Consider the following 20,328-nt stretch of genomic DNA (forward strand, 5'->3'; position numbering starts at 1 on the left):
CATGTTGTGAGCATGATGTTGACAGGATTAGCATGTTGTTAGTTGCTAGCATGATGCTAACAAAATAACATGATGTTAGCATAAACAAACATGGTTAGCATGTTGTTAACATAAGGCAAATGGTTAACATGTTGTTAGCATTATGGTAACACATGTTAGCTTGATGCTAACAGAATTGGCATGTTGCTAGCATGTTAAGACTATTAGCGTGTTAACACGATTAGCATGTTGTTAGTATTTTTTACTCATCATTTTTGATGTTTTGACCTTTAGCTAATTATTATTAGCATGTAGCTACTCATTAGCATGACTAGCGTGTTTGCTAACACCAGTCAAAAGAGCCAACACCCATGTTTCTACGATATTCTGATGCAGAGATATAGGTCTTGCTAAACGGTTGCTAGAGTACTCTGTTTGGTTGCTAGGGCGTGGCTTGACAGCTTCACAGTGATCCTGAGAGACTGATAAATAAATGGTTCTTTGGTGTGAACGGCCGTCAGTCTGTGTGTTAGGGATGCAGTAGTGTTTATCAGTAAAGCTCATTCAGGAGAATCCTGCATTGTGACTGTCTGGGAGATGGAGCCGCAGTTATTCCCACGCTCACCAGCTGTTTGCTCTCCGCTTCCCCGCAGCACGGCAGTAACCTGATCGGGATGACCGACCTGAACGTGCCGGAGCAGCTCTATCAGTATATGGTGGGAGGTCATCGCCGCACTCATGCCGGTATCAACAGAGAGAAGCACAAGTCTCCCAGCTATCAGATCAAGGTGGAGTCATGAGGACGGCAGATATTCATCTGTGCTGAGAATGATGCCACACCTCTGCTGTGCTCATGCTTCAGTTTATATTATTGTATGAGAACGCGAGGGTTTGTTCAGAACACACTGTCGTACTATCTGCTGAAGTCAATGTGAACAATACACAAAAGAAGTATGCTGCTTTATATATATATATATATATACTGTATATGTATATATTATGTATTATATATATAATTAGCAAAAACCAGATGCAGAATAGTAATTAGTAGACTTAAAATAGAACGAGATTCAGATTTATATAACTGATCTGAGCACAGTTTTTAACATTGATTTGATATTATTGGTGTGAATTACACACAAGTATGTTTTCCCGCACAATTTATTTATATTTTTTAAAATTTATTTAAATTTTGCATGTTTCATTATATTTATAAATTAATAGTGTTGTTGTATTATCTAATAAAGTCAAAACAGAGTTAAATTAAATGTGATGTTCTTTATTAGGAGGGAGACACGATCAATGTGGACGTGACCTGTCCTGGTGCAACACTTGCTCTAGCCATGATTTACCTGAAAACAAATAATAGGTGAGTTTTATTTTTTTTATTCACTCACTTTAGTTATATTTCTAAAAGCACATCAAAGGGATAATTCATCCAAAAATGAAAATGATCTCATGATTTACTTGCCCTCAAGCCATTCTAGGTGTATATGACTATCTTCTTTCAGACAAACACAATCAGAGATGTATTTAAAAATATTCTGGCTCTTCCAAGCTTTATAATGGGAGTGAATGAGGGGCGAGATTTTGAAGCCGAAAAAATGCATCTATCCATCATAAATATAATCCATATGACTCCAGAGGGTTAATAAAGACCTTCTGAAGAGAAGTGATGGGTTTTTGTAAGAAAAATATCCATATTTAAAAGTTTATAAACTAAAATAAGTGGCTTCAGGCAGATGGCCGTACACAAGTCGAGTACCAGCGGAAGAGTGACCTCTGACCTGATGTATGACGCAGAATGTAGGAGTATCGTAAGTTTAGACGCTTCTCGCGGTTCAAACAAACTCAATCCTCTGACATTTCTCTGTAAAATTATCATTTTAGACTTCTAATTTGGTGTTTTGCTCTATCCTCTGAGCTTGGCTCATGCGTGGGGTCAGAGGTCAATCTTACACTGGAACTCGACTTGTGTACGGCCGTCTGTCGGAAGCTATTTATTATAGTTAAGTTATAAATATGGATATTTTTCTTACAAAAACCCATGGCTTCTCTTCAGAAGGTCTTTATTAACCCCCTGGAGTCGTATGGATTATATTTATGATGGATAGATGCACTTTTTTGGGCTTCAAAATCTCGCCACTGCCATTATAAAGCTTGGAAGAGGCAGAATATTTTTTAAATATATCTCTGATTGTGTTTGTCTGAAAGAAGATAGTCATATACACCTAAGATGGCTTGAGGGTGAGTAAATCATGGGATCATTTTAATTTTTGGGTGAACTATCCCTTCAAGGTTTGGTTGGTGATTTTGTTTTGGCACCTTCAGAAAATTTGAACTCTATTTTTCTCAAAATTGACTCTACCAAACGAGTGTAGCTCAGTCATTTTTTTATTGTTTGAATGTGAAAATAACAATAAGTTTTGAAAACTGGCTCATTGCAACTCAATTTGCCAGCACGGGTCACATGTGTGTGTATATATACTATTAAAGTGTTTCATAATATTTTTAATTGGCTTTTATTTTTATATTTTCATTTAAATGTTATTAATTTTACGTGCTTTTGTGACATTTATTAGTTTTTTCATAAATATATCTATTTAGTTTTTTTTATTTATTAATTTATATTTATATCATTTTTTTTTTTTTTGCGTAATATTAGTAAGTTTGTTTTTCATCTAATATCTATACTTTTATTTAATCTTTATTTCAATTACCAAAAATAATTTGTAGTAGTTTTAGTTAATGATAACAACACACTAGCTGCAGCAAAAATATTATGCAAATATACGTGAACCATGCTGGCAAAATGAGTCGCAGTGAGCAAATTTTCAAAAATTAGTTATTGCTTATCACATTCTCTTTTAAAGAAACTTCAAAATAAAGTTTGATTTGTTGTAATCCTACAAAAAATGACTGAAAAGTCGAGTTACAGTTTTCTGAAGGTGCCAAAACAAAATCATTCACCAACCAAACCTCAAAATCCCTGGTAATACCACCAAATTTGGCACAAACATTTACTGCCATAGAGTCCCTTCTGCCCTTTTTGTCTTCCATTGTTGAACAAACAGATAGTTCCACACCAAATTCTCTGCATTGGTTGATGTAGAAGTTGTTGGGCCCCTCAAACAGTCTAAAGAGTTACTGTGTTACACTCTTCAGAAAAATTTGTCTCTGTGCAATAAACGAGGATAGGAAAGAGTATTTTAAAATCCCATTCAGTTAAGTATATGCAATGCTTTGTGTCTCTGTGTGAAAAAGGCAGCCATCTTCCTCAGTTCTTAAGTGCAGTGCTAGATTGAAGCTGGCTTCTTTCGCCCTGTCTGCTCTCTCACATTCACACCTATGTCTCTGGACTCCTCCAGGTCTATAGCTGATTGGCTGAAAGCCCCAGACACCATGTTCCTGCTGGACTTCATCAAGCCTGAGTTTTTGCTGCTGAGGGTGAGAGAGCGTTAAAGCGCCGACAGCCATCAGAAGTTAATTCGGGCCTCTGGGCTCACAGGGACACATTAACACCTCACTGTGGGTTCAGTCACACCAAGTGTTCTCATGTTTTACGATGGCTTTTTAGGTCACATATGGGGTCATTGTAGCCTGCTGTGCTTGTTAACCAACAGAAACATTACTTCCTTCTGGTACTTTTCCAAAACCTTAATGCTGCCTTTATTGATGTCCAAAAAAGTAGTAATTTATGCTGCCCTCCAAGAAATCTTCTTTGACCAAATTCAGTAGTATTATCACACATATCCTTTAATGAGAAGTCGATCCCATAATGCATTGCAAAAAAAAAAAGATCCCAGATTGCTGTTTTTAAATCTAATTTATTCTGTACACCTTATTTTTAAAGGTGCCATCGAATGAAAAATTTATCTTGGCATAGTTGAATAACAAGAGTTCAGTACATGGAAATGACATACAGTGAGTCTCAAACTCCATTGTTTCCTCCTTCTTATATAAATCTCATTTGTTTAAACGACCTCCGAAGAACAGGCGAATCTCAACATAACACTGACTGTTATGTAACAGTTGGGATCATTAATATGTACGCCCCCAATATTTGCATATGCCAGCTCATGTTCAAGGCATTACACAAGGGCAGCCAGTATTAACGTCTGGATCTGTGCACAGCTGAATCATCAGACTAGGTAAGCAAGCAAGAACAACAGTGAAAAATGGCAGATGGAGCGATAATAACTGACATGATCCATGATATCATGATATTTTTAGTGATATTTGTAAATTGTCTTTCTAAATGTTTCGTTAGCATGTTGCTAATGTACTGTTAAACGTAGTTAAAGTTACCATCGTTTATTACTGTATTCATGGAGACAAGAGCCGTCGTTATTTTCATTGTTAAACACTTGCAGTCTGTATAATTCATAAACACAACTTCATTCTTTATAAATCTCTCCAGCAGTGTGTAATGTTAGCTTTAGCCACGGAGCACCATCAAACTCATTCAGAATCAAATGTAAACATCCAAATAAATACTTTACTCACATGATCCGACGCATGCATGCAGCATACATGACGAACATCTTGTAAAGATCCATTTGATGGTTATATTAGCTGTGTGAACTTTATGCACCGTATAACTGCACTTATAGTCGAGAGCTCGGGGGGGCAGGGAGCGAGAGATTTAAAGGGGCCGCAGCCTGAATCGGCGCATAAAATTAATTTAAAAAAAATCTATGGGGTATTTTGAGCTTCAGACACATTCAGGAGACACCTTAGACTTATATTACATCTTGTGAAAAGACGTTCTACGGAACCTTTAACACAACAGCGGAAGTGGCCTTTTGTAAATTTAAAGTGTCATCCACATTGTTATTTTTAGCTGTACAGAACAGCTTGTTATGCTGCTTGATTTTGCAAACTGGCATTTCTTAATACATTGTTAATGTGTTGTCGTAATTATGAACACTGATTTAGCGCAAATAGTTTTACTGTTTACTGCACTTTGTTGTTCTTTTAGTTATTTACCTATAACTGCTTACGAATCAGAAGTCTTGCACATTCACAGAAATATATTTTAAAGCTTGCTTCCGCATAGTTCTGACTTTATATCTCGCAATTCTGACTGTATATCAGGCAATTCTGACTTTTTCATGCAATTCGTACTTTTCCATGCAATTCGGACTTTTTCATGCAATTCGGACTTTTTCATGCAATTCTGACTTTATAATTTGCAATTCTGACTATAATCCGCAATTCTGACTTTATATCTCGCAATTCTGACTTTATATCTCGCAATTCTGACTTTATATCACGCAATTCTGACTTTATATCACAATTCTGACTGTATATCAGGCAATTCTGACTTTTTCATGCAATTCGGACTTTATAACTTTATAAATTTTAAAGCTTGCTTCCTCATTGTAATAAAAGGTGGATAGATACATGCAAATGCTTTTGCCAAACTCGCAAAAAAATTTTTGTTTTAAGTTTAAAAAGGTTAATTTTTTTTCCTCTATTCCATTCTCACATTTATAAATGCAAAAATGTTTTGTGCGATCAGTCCCTTAGCAGGCATCTGCCAAGTAGGCAAGCAAAAGCTCACTAGGTTTTGAAACAGGATTTAACCAATAAACATGAATGCTTCTAAAGAAAGGGATGTACAAACAGTTCAGCATAAAATGTGTATTCATAGCAAGCGCTCAATCGTTTAGCAGCTGTGTCTTTGTTCTTTCTACAGACGCTGGCCAGATGTCTTATCATGTGGGACGAGATCTTTCCCAATGCTGATTGGGTGACCAGTAATGTGCCTCAGGTGTGTTGGAGCTCTAGCATATTGCGGGGACTGATCCCGCATTGCGTTCTGTTTCTAGTTTCTCAAAAGAGGAAGCACATTTTTGCCTCAGGTCATGTTTTTGCTTCCCTCTTCCTTGTAAGTTCATAGGTTGGTCAAATATTTACACACACTTGTTGTGAAATGCGGAACTGTTGGGTCACTTCACTGCAGAGGTGGTGTGCAGGTCATTGAGAGATCTCAAAAGTGTCTCTTAATAGTGAGGTAAATTCACTATATTGCAGTTCTTGCAGATCCAGTTTATTTAGACAGTCACCCAGAAGTCCTGCAGTCGTCGCTCCGAGAGTGTTTTGTACAAAACTGACTGTTTCTGTTAATCTAGTTGCTTTTATTTTCTTATTTTTGTATGCGAAAAAGAACAGACCAATTAGTTCAGTTTTCAAGTGTGTTTCTGAAATGTTTGAATGCTAAACTTATGGATGCTTGTTTCTGCCATGAAATAAATAATAAAAAGGATAATTGCAACATTTTATTTCACAATTCTGACTTTTTTTCTCAGAATTTTGGTATTCGCAATTCTGACTTCATATCAATTAATTCTGACTTTATATCTTGCAATTCTGACTTTATATCTCGCAATTCTGACTTTATATCTCGCGATTCTGACTTTATATCTCGCAATTCTGACTTCATATCAATTAATTCTGACTTTATATCTTGCAATTCTGACTTTATATCTTGCAATTCTGACTTTATATCTCGCGATTCTGACTTTATATCTCGCAATTCTGACTTTATATCTCGCAATTCTGACTTTATATCACGCAATTCTGACTTTATATCTCGCAATTCTGACTTTATATCTCGCGATTCTGACTTTATATCTCGCAATTCTGACTTTGTATCTCGCAATTCTGACTATATCAATTAATTCTGACTTCATATCTCGCAATTCTGACTTTATATCTCGCAATTCTGACTTTATATCACGCAATTCTGACTTTATATCACGCAATTCTGACTTTATATCTCGCAATTCTCACTTTATATCTCGCAATTCTCACTTTATATCTCGCAATTCTGACTTTATATCTCGCAATTCTGACTTTATATCTCGCAATTCTCACTTTATATCTCGCAATTCTGACTTTATATCTCGCAATTCTGACTATATCAATTAATTCTGACTTCATATCTCGCAATTCTGACTTTATATCTCGCAATTCTGACTTTATATCTCGCAATTCTCACTTTATATCTCGCAATTCTGACTTTATATCTCGCAATTCTGACTTTATATCTCGCAATTCTGACTTTATATCTCGCAATTCTGACTTTATATCTCGCAATTCTCACTTTATATCTCGCAATTCTCACTTTATATCTCGCAATTCTCACTTTATATCTCGCAATTCTCACTTTATATCTCGCAATTCTCACTTTATATCTCGCAATTCTCACTTTATATCTCGCAATTCTGACTATATCTCGCAATTCTGACTATATCTCGCAATTCTGACTTTATATCTCGCAATTCTGACTTTATATCTCGCAATTCTGACTATATCACGCAATTCTCACTTTATATCTCGCAATTCTCACTTTATATCTCGCAATTCTGACTTCATATCACGCAATTCTGACTTCATATCAATTAATTCTGACTTTATAACTCGCAATTCTGACTTTATAACTCGCAATTCTGACTTCATATCAATTAATTCTGACTTTATAACTCGCAATTCTGACTTTATAACTCGCAATTCTGACTTTATAACTCGCAATTCTGACTTTATATCTCGCAATTCTCACTTTATATCTCGCAATTCTCACTTTATATCTCGCAATTCTGACTATATCAATTAATTCTGACTTCATATCTCGCAATTCTGACTTCATATCACGCAATTCTGACTTCATATCAATTAATTCTGACTTTATAACTCGCAATTCTGACTTCATATCACGCAATTCTGACTTTATATCTCGCAATTCTGACTTTATATCTCGCAATTCTCACTTTATATCTCGCAATTCTGACTATATCACGCAATTCTGACTTTATATCTCGCAATTCTCACTTTATATCTCGCAATTCTCACTTTATATCTCGCAATTCTGACTTCATATCACGCAATTCTGACTTTATATCTCGCAATTCTCACTTTATATCTCGCAATTCTGACTATATCAATTAATTCTGACTTCATATCTCGCAATTCTGACTTTATATCTCGCAATTCTGACTATATCAATTAATTCTGACTTCATATCACGCAATTCTGACTTCATATCACGCAATTCTGACTTCATATCAATTAATTCTGACTTTATAACTCGCAATTCTGACTTTATAACTCGCAATTCTGACTTCATATCAATTAATTCTGACTTTATAACTCGCAATTCTGACTTTATAACTCGCAATTCTGACTTTATAACTCGCAATTCTGACTTTATATCTCGCAATTCTCACTTTCTATCTCGCAATTCTCACTTTATATCTCGCAATTCTGACTATATCAATTAATTCTGACTTCATATCTCGCAATTCTGACTTCATATCACGCAATTCTGACTTCATATCAATTAATTCTGACTTTATAACTCGCAATTCTGACTTTATATCACGCAATTCTCACTTTATATCTCGCAATTCTCACTTTATATCTCGCAATTCTGACTTCATATCACGCAATTCTGACTTCATATCAATTAATTCTGACTTTATAACTCGCAATTCTGACTTCATATCAATTAATTCTGACTTTATAACTCGCAATTCTGACTTTATAACTCGCAATTCTGACTTTATAACTCGCAATTCTGACTTTATATCTCGCAATTCTCACTTTCTATCTCGCAATTCTCACTTTATATCTCGCAATTCTGACTATATCAATTAATTCTGACTTCATATCTCGCAATTCTGACTTCATATCACGCAATTCTGACTTCATATCAATTAATTCTGACTTTATAACTCGCAATTCTGACTTTATATCACGCAATTCTCACTTTATATCTCGCAATTCTCACTTTATATCTCGCAATTCTCACTTTATATCTCGCAATTCTGACTATATCACGCAATTCTGACTTTATATCTCGCAATTCTCACTTTATATCTCGCAATTCTCACTTTATATCTCGCAATTCTCACTTTATATCTCGCAATTCTGACTATATCAATTAATTCTGACTTCATATCTCGCAATTCTGACTTTATATCTCGCAATTCTGACTATATCAATTAATTCTGACTTCATATCACGCAATTCTGACTTCATATCACGCAATTCTGACTTCATATCACGCAATTCTGACTTTATAACTCGCAATTCTGACTTTATAACTCGCAATTCTGACTTTATATCACGCAATTCTGACTTTATATCACGCAATTCTGACTTTATATCACGCAATTCTGACTTTATATCTCGCAATTCTGACTTTATAACTCGCAATTCTGACTTTATATCTCGCAATTCTGACTTCATATCAATTAATTCTGACTTTATAACTCGCAATTCTGACTTTATATCACGCAATTCTGACTTTATATCACGCAATTCTGACTTCATATCAATTAATTCTGACTTTATATCTCGCAATTCTGACTTAATATCTTGTAATTCTGACTTTATATCTCGCAATTCTGACTTTATAACTCGCAATTCTGACTTTATATCACGCAATTCTGACTTCATATCACGCAATTCTGACTTCATATCACGCAATTCTGACTTTATATCTCGCAATTCTGACTTCATATCACGCAATTCTGACTTTATATCTCGCAATTCTGACTTTATAACTCGCAATTCTGACTTTATAACTCGCAATTCTGACTTTATATCACGCAATTCTGACTTTATATCACGCAATTCTCACTTTATATCTCGCAATTCTGACTATATATCTCACAATTCTGACTTTATATCTCGCAATAATTTGCAATTCTGACTTTATAATTCGCAATTGTAAGTCAGAATTGTGAGAAAAGGTCGCAGTTATCTTTTTTTTTTTTCTAATTAGTGGCGGAAAAGCTTCCATACGAACATTCTATCAATGTATGCCAAAGGTTCTCTCAAACATTTACGGAAACCACAAATGGATAAAACTTTAAATAAATGCAAAAAGTGTTCCATTTTACCGTCGCTGGCCTCTAACATTGAGTTTACACATTATCAGTCATTGTTAATGAACAGAGATGATGTCGTTTAGACGGTGTCGGGCCCATTTAATATGTTTAAATCTAAAAATAAGCATGTTTTCAGATCATCAAAGAAAACATTGGAAACCAGGAGCAGACATCAGTCTCTGAGGATCTTAACATGGAGACCTTAGTGTGAGTAGCATTTCTTTTTATCGACTCATGATTTGTAGGAGATCCTTATGCCCACAGACTTTCTCTCATTCATCTGGAGGTGTTTTCTATAATGTTCCTCATGCATTTCCATTGAGGGTTTTTGTTCCTTTGATGACTGGATGAGAGAAATAAAGTTGTCACTGTTTCCACAGTCAAGCTCATGACTATATAATTGCCGGAGGATGCCTGGCCGTGGGATTCCGGTTTGCTGGGTCTGCAAATTCAGATGCTTTTGACTGTTTAGTAAGAGGACATTTACTCCCCCCCTCCCCCCTACAGAATTAACTGTGATTTTTCTGAACGTTCTCTGAATATTCTTACCATTTTCTTTCCCCTTTAGTACAAATTTGCCCGAAACTTCATGCAGGGTCTGACGACCTCTACGGCTACGGTGGTAAGTATCGTTTGACATCAGTGGCTTCCATCCTGATGTCATCAAAAAAAGTCAAAAATCTTTCCATATCCTCCAGACAGGGCAGTATAACCTGCAGACGTGCTTGAGCATGGTCCTCTTGGCGGTTTCTATGGTCATGGCCGGTTCAGGGAACTTGAAAGTGTTGCAGCTGTGCCGCTTCCTCCACAAACGCACCTTTGGCGAGATGAACTATGGCTTTCACATGGCCCATCACATGGCCCTGGGCCTGCTCTTCTTGGGCGGAGGGAGGTTGGTTGAGTTTGATTTGATTTAAAAACCATAATACCATTCAGTGAAACATTTGAAATTCATATCACATCAGCTTTTTTACCCATACTACCCATTTTATAGTCATTATGCATTTATTTAGAAGTGTTTGCAAGCATAATATATTTTATGTTGTATAATAAAAAATGAAAATAAGTATCTTGAGCTTGTTCAAACCAGACCTTATTTCAGATATTAAACCAATGGACTTGATGGAACTGGTCAAAAAATGCAAATGCACAATGTGTTTCTGGGTTTAAGGACTATATTAAACTCATCCCACACAGGCATGAATGATTCCTCAGGACAAAGGTTGCTGGTATACAGCCAAGCAATGCATGAGAACGTGTCAGCTACAGTTTATTTATAACCGCGGATAAAGCTTTACTGTATTTTCGTCTATAATAATAGCTTTTTATCATAATACCTCCTTTATTACAAAATGGCTTCTTGATCTCCTTTGACCCCACATTTTATTCTCTGCCAAATAATGCATTACAGTTCATCCTGTCATCATTTACTCATCCTCATGTCATTCACACTTGAATATGATTTGACTTTTTTAACTTTAGTTAGTGTGTAATGTTGCTGTTTGATCATAAACAACATCTGCAAAGTTACGACGCTCAAAGTTCAATGCAAAGAGATTTTCTTTTACAGAAATCGCTGTTTAAGGACTACAACGAGCTTCTTCCCGGATTGGTGACATCACAAACCCTAAAATTTACATAAACCACGCCCCCGAGAACACACAACAAAGGGGGCGGGGCCATGTTGGGCTGCTTTAGAGAAGAGGAAGAGTTGTTGTAGTAGAGTGTTGTTGTCATGCCGTCATTTTACACCAAACGAGGGTCAATTCAACACAAAAGATGAACATGACGGCACATGCTAGTGGATGAGTTGAATCAACTCCACAGCAACTACATCAATTTATCCACTAACCATTCAGAAACGTCTAAAAGTTGTAACTTCTTCCTGAGTCTCTCCATCAGTGTCGACTCCGGTTTGAACAATGTAAGGCTGAACACTTTCCTCATTTTGGCTGCGTGAGATTCTCCAGCTTTTTTGAGCTGTTAAAGCTCCGCCCTCTTCTGGAAAGGGGGCGGGAGCAGCAGCTCATTTGCATTTAAAGGGACACACACAAAAACGCCATGTTTTTTTTCAAATTTGACAAGCTATAATAAATGATCTGTGGGGTATTTTGAGTTGAAACTTCACACACACATTCTGGGGGCATTATGGGTCCACTTTAATTAATTTTCAAAGAATCTCACATAATTTACCTTTAGGCAAAAATGCCGCCCTACATTCTTGCTGCGTAAAATGTCTTATAACAAATGTATGGAAACGCACGTATGTGATGCAGCAAGCAGCAGGTGATGTGGAGGGCCGGTACACAGGCTCTTTAAAGCAAAACAATGTGACCTCTAACCAGGTCAATGAAGGGCACAGTAAGAGCCTCTCGTCCTGTCAGAACCTGTTCGAGTGCACTCTTCAACTCGGCCATTATTTTTAAGTGAGGCCTTTGAAAAGAGCATAAATAGTACCGGTGAACAATGGATGACCAATTTTCCCCTCGCAACACAATTGTGTGTGTCACGTGCACTCTGAAATATTGCCTCCTGGCACAATTGAATGTGCTGCTTGTGTGTCCATTGTTTTTTTTTGTTTTTTTTTGCGCTAATTTTCCAATGACAGTTCACATGCATTGTTCGGCGATTTACGTTTACCTCACTAAATATGCTGTCAATCAAAAACACTGACATTTTATTCCTTTTTTCCACAGGTACACCCTCAGCACCTCCAACTCTGCCATTGCTGCCCTCCTTTGTGCACTTTATCCTCACTTTCCTGCTCACAGCACAGACAACAGGTTGTCGCACATCAGCTGCTAACACACACACACACAAACACACACAAACACACACATGCCACAATGAGCAAATATGTCTGTATTGTCTTCACTTCTGAGGAAAACCTCTTTCGCTTTTACTGTAAATGAAACTTGTTACCCAGAATCGTGAATGTGTTTGTGTTAATTGCCTGTATCTGCATGGTGTCGACGTGTCCTTTTATACATAAATAGAACCAAAAATTATTCACACAAATGAGTCACTCTTAAAAATGTGTGAATGTCTTTGCATTAGATGACAGAACATCAAAGCAAGTGGCATTTATTTAAAAAAAAAATGATTCAAATGAAACATTTTACAAAAATAATTGTTTTAAATAAAACAGTAAGTCTAAGCTGCGTCTGAAATCGCATACTGTATATTAGCTGCTTGATTTGATTTGAATCTTAGCTCTAGTTGACTGGTTATTTTTTTTATTAATTGGATAAAATGCCCAATTTTCTTTATTTTATTGACAAAACACACTATTCCACATCCTGTTCATAACATTGAGTAAATAAGTGAATAACACTGATCATCACGGCTCCTGTTAGTGGGTGGATATATTAGGCAGCAAGTGAACCTTTTGTCCTCAAAGTTGATGTGTTAGAAGCAGGAAAAATGGGCAAGCGTAAGGATTTGAGTGAGTTTGACAAGGAACAAATTGTGAAGCTAAACGACTGGATCAGAGCATCTCCAAAACTGCAGCTCTTGTGGGGTGTTCCCGGTCTGCATCAAAAGTGTCCAAGGAAGGAACAGTGGTGAACCGGAGACATGGGCGGACAAGTCTCATTGATGCACGTGTGGTCCGATCCAACAGACGAGATACTGTAGCTCAAATTGCTCCAGAAGTTAATGCTGGTTCTGATAGAAAGGTGTCAGAGTGCATCAGTTTGTAAGGGTGCCCAAATTGTACCATACTTTCTGAGGAGACTGTATTTGATTTCTGCTACTACCACAAAGAAAAGAGATGACTTTTGACTTGACAGTAACTGAAACATGTACTCCTGAGTTGTTAACTACAGTCAGGCTGGCAGATGTGTCGAGTTTTAGGTCACAAGTATAAATCAGCTTGTTTCGTTTCTCCTAAACATATGTTCCTGTTCTTGTTTGAAGATATCACCTCCAGGCGTTGCGCCACCTGGCTGTGCTCGCAGCAGAACCTCGTCTTCTGGTGCCTGTAGACGTGGACACTCTCAAACCCTGCTATGCTTTGCTAGATGTCACCTACAAGGTATGCACTGCACGTGCCGCACGTCTTTCAAAGCATGCATTTAATTATTTATATACTATTATTATGGTTATTTATTTTTACAATAAGCTTTTATATTTTATATTAACGAAGGATTAGTTGACTTGAGAATTAAAATTTACTCTCCTCCATGTCATCCAAAATGTTCATGTCTTTCTTTCTTCAGAAGGTTTTTGAGGAAAACATTCCAGGATTTTTCTCCATATAGTGGACTTCACTGGGGTTCAACGGGTTGAAGGTCCAAATGTCAGTTTCAGTGCAGCTTCAAAGAGCTCTACATGATCCCAGACGAGGAATAAGAGTCTCATCTAGAGAAACCATCGCCCATTTAATAAAAATAATAAATATTTTATATACTTTATAACCACAAATGCTCGTCTTGCACTGCTGAGATGCTCCACGCATGACGTAATCATGTTGGAAAGGTCACGTGATCTGGTGGAAGTACCATGGTAGAAAAACTCCATCTCACTTTTTCCTCCAACTTCAAAATTATCCAACATTGTAAAGGGCATTTGACTTAGTCTTTGACGTTTGCTTTGTAAACTTCCACCTACGTCATGTGTGACCTTTCCAACATGATTACGTCATGCGTGGAGCTTCACAGAGCAGTGCAAGACGAGAATTTGTGGTTAAAAACTATATAAATTGTTATTTTTTTTATAAAATGTCCGATGGTTTCTCTAGATAAGACTCTTATTCCTCGTCTGGGATCATGTAGAGCTCTTTGAAGCTGCACTGAAACTGACATTTGGACCTTCAACCCGTTGAACCCCAGTGAAGTCCACTATATGGAGAAAAATCCTGGAATGATTTCCTCAGAAACCTTCATTTCTTTTCCACTGAAGAAAGAAAATGACATGGAGGTGAGTAAATTATCATGAAATTTACATTCTGAAGTGAACTAATCCTTTAAGGATAAATTTGACCTTCAACCTCCAGGTCTATAAGCCTCATCAAAAGTGCACTACAAACTCACATTCAGATCTGACTCATGATTCCTTCTCAGTTCTTTGTTCAAATCGCATTTCACTTCCTTAAAATGGGTTTGAATGCCGTTTGTTGTAATTAGCACTAGACGTCACACTGCATGTGAGGCCATTAGGCCACATCAAAGAGATTCTTGGGTGATAAACACAGCAAAGGACTGTTGAAGGTTGACCGTGGCGTCTGACCGTGTCTCCCCTGCTGCTTTGAGAGGACTCATCTTTTCAATTACATGACGCCAGCCAAAGGAAGGGAACCAGCTGTTCATGGCAATTACAAAGACGTCTTTGCTCACGCAGGCATAGAGTCACGCATAGCAGACGTATACGTCGTGATGCACGTCTAATCTGTCTGTGCATGCATGTGGTATATGTTTAATAGGAGACGCAGTGGTACGAAGAGACGACCGTGGAGTTGATGGCTCCCACCATGCTGCCTGAACTTCACCTTCTGAAACGGGTAACAGATTAAACTTCCACTTATGTATGGCTCATATGCACTCACTAAATCTGACCTTAATGTTTTTTTCTCATCACATCCAGATTAAGGTAAAAGGTCCAAGATATTGGGAGCTAAACATTGACATCAGTAAAGGAACCCATCATCTGCAGTAAGTCTGAACTAAACGGCTTTGAGCTTCGTTCCAAAACCTAGTGAGCTGTCTATCCAGGCAGTATTTTGAGGCATCATAGCCATGGTCCAGATGCGAAGACTTTCCCAATAGGTAGTCAGTGTCGACTCTGGTTTGAACAATGTAAGGCTGAAAACAGTCATTTTGGATGCGTGGGATTCTCCAGCTTTGTTGTTGTTGAGCTGTTAAAGCTCCGCCCCCTTTCCAGAAGAGGGGGATGCACAGACAGCAGCTCATTTGCATTTAAAGGGACACACACAAAAACGGCGTGTTTTTGCTCACACCCAAATAGGAGCAAATTTGACAAGCTATAATAAATGATCTGTGGGGGAAACACCAGAGACTTATATTACATCTTGTGAAAGGGGCATTATAGATCAGCTTTAAATTGTATTACAATTTAATACTTTTATTCATCAAGGATGGATTCAGCTGATCAAAAGTGACATTTATAGTGTTACAAATGTTTTCTGTTATGAAATAGACTTCTTTTAAAAACATTAAAAAATCTCACAGATCCCAAACTTTTGAACGCTAGTTTAGTTTTATGCTTAATGACATGCTGACGTCTCAAACTAATCAATATCAGCTCTATTTGTGCATCACAAGTCACTTAAGTTCCATTTCAGTTAGTATGCTGCTTAACAAGACAGCTCCCTATGTAGACAGCAGGCCAGCTCACTAGGTTTTGGAACGGAACTTAAGTTAATTGTGACCATTTGAGCACATTGTGTTTTCTAGATCCATCCTATCCAGAGACGGCATTCTCTACGTGAAGCTGCGTGCCGGACAGCTCCCGTACAAGGACGACCCTCAAGGCTGGAAGAGTTTACTGGCCCCCAACCTCAACAATAGAAGCACTGAAGTTCGCACTTTTAAGGTCGGTCTGTGTGCCCAAAATATATTATGAAAAAGCTTCTGTCCGCAAACTGGTTTGGCCGACATTTGTCAATATGTACTGTGTCAAATATCTGTTTGTAAAGCTGCAATATAATTCAAGCGTTAAACCGCTCATGCAAACACAGAGGATAAAAGTATATAGATATTTCCGGATGTTTGCCGAAGTCTTGTGTTCCTAATTGGATTAATTCAGCATTATGTGTTCTTTCAAACTGCCACAAATATATTTTTTCATGTCAATGAGCTAATTTTCCCTCCCCTCCCACTCTTTTGTTCGTCTCCTACACAGCCCGAGGCCATCTCAACCTTCACCTCAGACGCTGCTTTGGTCTCCTTTGCCGAGTACTTCTGCAGGGCCTCGGAAAACATGAAGCATGTGAGAGCGTAAACATGTTTTTTAAGGCAAAGCACTTGGTTCGTGCAGTTGGAAAAAAAGTGTTCATGTCCCTACAGAGCTGAAGGTCTGTCAGTTTGCCGTTTGCATTTGTAAGGAAAGAGATGTGGATTCTAAATAGCTGTCAGAGACAAAATTTCACTCTACTGAGACAGCTTGATCTTTAAAAAACTGTTTAGGTAAAGTGAAAGGCCTCAATTTACACATTGCAGGATGCAACTGTGTGGTAATTAATATTTTCTTTTTAAACATCTTTGACAGATGAAGAGTTTTCACATCAGTGTTTATCAGAACAGCCTTTGGTTTTTATGTTTATGGATTGTTAGAGGATTATTATGGGTTATTTTCATCTTAGAGGAATGTTCTGGGTTCTGTTATAAGTTTTTTCACCAGCATCCTTCTCATGAAACTGTAATTTCTAACTTAAAAAATATCAATATTCGATACCACAGGGAAAAATACTGCAAATACTGTCAAATAAATATTTTTAATATTTCTTTTTTTGGCAAAGTCTAGGCAATCAATAATTTCTTCTGAAGAGATCACTTCATATGATGACAGATTTTAATTTTAAGCTTTTATTCATATATATTTGTTGATAAATTACCATTACAAGAAATATCTCACGTAAATATTTGCTCACTCAGAGTATTTGCATTTTTACAATGGGGTAGCTTGATTTCAAACTGTAAACTAAATTCAAAAAACAAATAAACGGCAATAAAATAAAAACATATAAACAAATTACTCTGTTAAAGCACTAACATAGTTTATAACTTCTGAGCAGTAGGTGGCGCTGTGACGAAACTCTGCATGCACCCTCAAGTCATGCCTGTGATGACATGTACCAAGTTTCGTGTCAATACACAAAACTTTTGCAAAGATACAGCCGCATATCCATTTTGCTGGGAGTAAAATTTGTTGGCGCAGTATAAAACAACGGTTGGGTCTATCAAAAAATGTTTAATAACTTTTTGTCACGAGTGTCTGTAAATGCTACAAACCAAATTTCATACGAATCTGACAAATTTTGGAGGAGGAGTTTGAAAAAGTAGGTTTTGAATAAAATTCGTTATGGCTTACAGTAAGTATGGTAGAATATGGCAAATTTGGTATCGTACGACATCTAATAATGTAATTTAAATGACAATACATTGAATTTTTCATGTTATTAGCTTTTCTTTTTTTTCTTCATTATATCGGTTGACCGCTAGGGGGCGCTGACCTAAAACTTTAGAGGTCCTAAACCTGGTCAGAACATGGCTTTGATGAATCATACCAATTTTGGTAATGATACGTTCATGCATTTGTAAAACACAGCATTTTGTGACAAAATTCAAAATGGCCGACCAAAGAAATTAGGATATTGTTCAACCCGCCATGCCTCAAGGAATCTAAGGAGACCATCCTTATGATTTTAGGACAAGGCATTCAAAATTTCTAAGCAAAAATATAAATTTTTCCTATCTCGATACTGTACACGTACTCCCAAGTCATGCCTGTTATGATATTTACCCAGTTTGGTGTCAAAACACCAAATCATTGTGAAGATACAGCATAAAAACAATTTTTTTGTGCTCGCCGTCAAATTTGATGATGCGTTATACGAGAACGAATTGCCCGATCAAAAATCTTTTAATAACTTTTTGCCTGGAATGTGAGTAGATGCTACATACTAAATTTCATGCAAATTGGACAAACCCTTTAGGAGGAGTTCGAAAAAGTAGGTTTTTCGGAAAATTCAAAATTTGAATGATGGAAATGACGTCATAGGGTGCATTCAGATCAGCGTGAGTCATGGAATCAGAGGAAGAAAGAATTTGTTTCTAGGACTTGCGCGTCAAAAGTTATGAGCATAAACGAGTGAATATTTGAACTGGTGGTGGCGCTAGAGGGTTTGAAGTAGAGACTCAAAATTTGCTATGGTAACATTTCAGACTCTCCTCTATCTGTGTGCCAAATTTCATAACTTTTTACTATACGGTTCTATGGGTTACCGTAGACTCGAACAGCAGAAGAATAAGAAAACAAACGATTTCAATTCTAGGCTTACGTTTTCTTCCTGAACTGTTACAGTTTTACTCACTACTACTCACCAAGATGGGCATCGTGACATTATTTTTGTGTATTTGACTGTTAATAAGCCACGAAACACTCGTGAACCGAATATCGAAATATCAGTATTTTTGACAACACTATGATTTAGGCTTCCCTCAGTTTGCAAAAATAAGCACAAACATGTGTAGAGTAATCTGGGATGGAAGCGTGTCAGTTTTGGGGGAAAATAATCATTTTGGATCCAAAATGGATCATTTGTGTGATTTGGGGCCAGTTGTTCAAAAGTAATCTGATTGGATTTTGGCTATCGGATATGATCAAATCTTGATAATGGGTTGTTCGAAGGGAAAAAAGGAGTCTGAATCAGATTAGATCAAAAAATCCAATCTTGGTTTTGATCTCGATAAAATCATCAATTTGTTTTCAAAACTTTTTAGTAAGATCGGGAAACCTTTGATCCAAAAAATCTGATCCCATCAAAAGGGGGGATTTCAGGAACAAAAACGTAATAAAACTTTAAAACTGGTCAAACACACAACATCTTGATTAGTTTAACTGTTAAAGACATTGGAAAGTAGACTTTAGGCTACATATTTAGTCTTTCAATAACTTGCTGTAAAGTGTAAAAGACATTTTGGTGCAATAAAATAATCCCCAAACAGCTGTAAATATCAAAAACAAAAATATTACATGTAATTCAAAGTGTTTTGTATCACTGTTTGTAAACTACATTGGCACAGTCATAAGAGGTGAACCAGTAAAAAGTTCTTGCAACATTTCTCAAAGCATTGAAATGTTTTGGGGTTTTTTTACTCTCTCTATCACCATGTCCCTTTAGGGGCTCCGTAGAGCACTAATAATCCATCTGAAACGGTGTGTACCTGGATCAGGGTGATCCAATCCAATTTTACTTTGAAAATCCAGCACAAAAGTAAGATGGATTACCTGATCCTGAATAGCAAAACATGGGATTTCCAAATCCAGATCATTCTGATCCAGATTAAACTTTTTGAACAACTGGCCCTTGAATATTAGTAATTTAATCTTACTGAAACTCTTGACTTCTAGGGGGATTTTCCCCCTGTATCTTTATGGTAAATTCAACTAGAAATCTACATTTTAAAGCTGCCAACTTTCTTACTGCATGCAATGCACTTAGAAAGAATTGCACTAGGATAAACATATAAAATAAACTTCTTAATATGACACCAGTGTGACATGTCATATCATGACCATGTAAAGTTGATACAGTATGTGCAATGATACTTGAAGGACAACTCCGTTGCTTATTAATACAACATTTTTGTACAGAAGAATTAAATAAAAAAAATGTACAAACCCATGAACATTTCTTTAAGATCTCTGGACACTATCTAGCATGTTGCCAAATACAACATACAATAATGCAACTCGCCTACTCATTGTG

General features: G+C 36.8%; 1 protein-coding gene across 3 annotated transcripts in view; it reads left to right on the top strand.

Moving 5' to 3' along the window:
- The window catches only part of anapc1 (anaphase promoting complex subunit 1), an 84,777-nt gene that overhangs the window by 52,379 nt on the left and 12,070 nt on the right, over nucleotides 1-20,328 (top strand). For all 3 annotated transcript variants that reach the window (XR_010895177.1, XM_067385591.1, XM_067385592.1), the window contains exons 31-44: nucleotides 633-767; nucleotides 1,266-1,348; nucleotides 3,348-3,426; nucleotides 5,681-5,755; nucleotides 10,015-10,085; nucleotides 10,259-10,349; nucleotides 10,447-10,500; nucleotides 10,577-10,770; nucleotides 12,575-12,661; nucleotides 13,797-13,914; nucleotides 15,301-15,378; nucleotides 15,462-15,529; nucleotides 16,292-16,430; nucleotides 16,740-16,826. Coding sequence is in view for 2 of the 3 variants with exons in the window: in XM_067385591.1 (XP_067241692.1) it covers nucleotides 633-767; nucleotides 1,266-1,348; nucleotides 3,348-3,426; nucleotides 5,681-5,755; nucleotides 10,015-10,085; nucleotides 10,259-10,349; nucleotides 10,447-10,500; nucleotides 10,577-10,770; nucleotides 12,575-12,661; nucleotides 13,797-13,914; nucleotides 15,301-15,378; nucleotides 15,462-15,529; nucleotides 16,292-16,430; nucleotides 16,740-16,826 (1,359 nt within the window). In the remaining variant the exon portion in view is untranslated. The remainder of the gene's footprint in view (nucleotides 1-632; nucleotides 768-1,265; nucleotides 1,349-3,347; nucleotides 3,427-5,680; nucleotides 5,756-10,014; nucleotides 10,086-10,258; nucleotides 10,350-10,446; nucleotides 10,501-10,576; nucleotides 10,771-12,574; nucleotides 12,662-13,796; nucleotides 13,915-15,300; nucleotides 15,379-15,461; nucleotides 15,530-16,291; nucleotides 16,431-16,739; nucleotides 16,827-20,328) is intronic.

Source organism: Chanodichthys erythropterus, chromosome 5, assembly GCF_024489055.1.
Source record: "Chanodichthys erythropterus isolate Z2021 chromosome 5, ASM2448905v1, whole genome shotgun sequence".
In the NCBI taxonomy this organism is placed as follows: domain Eukaryota; kingdom Metazoa; phylum Chordata; class Actinopteri; order Cypriniformes; family Xenocyprididae; genus Chanodichthys; species Chanodichthys erythropterus.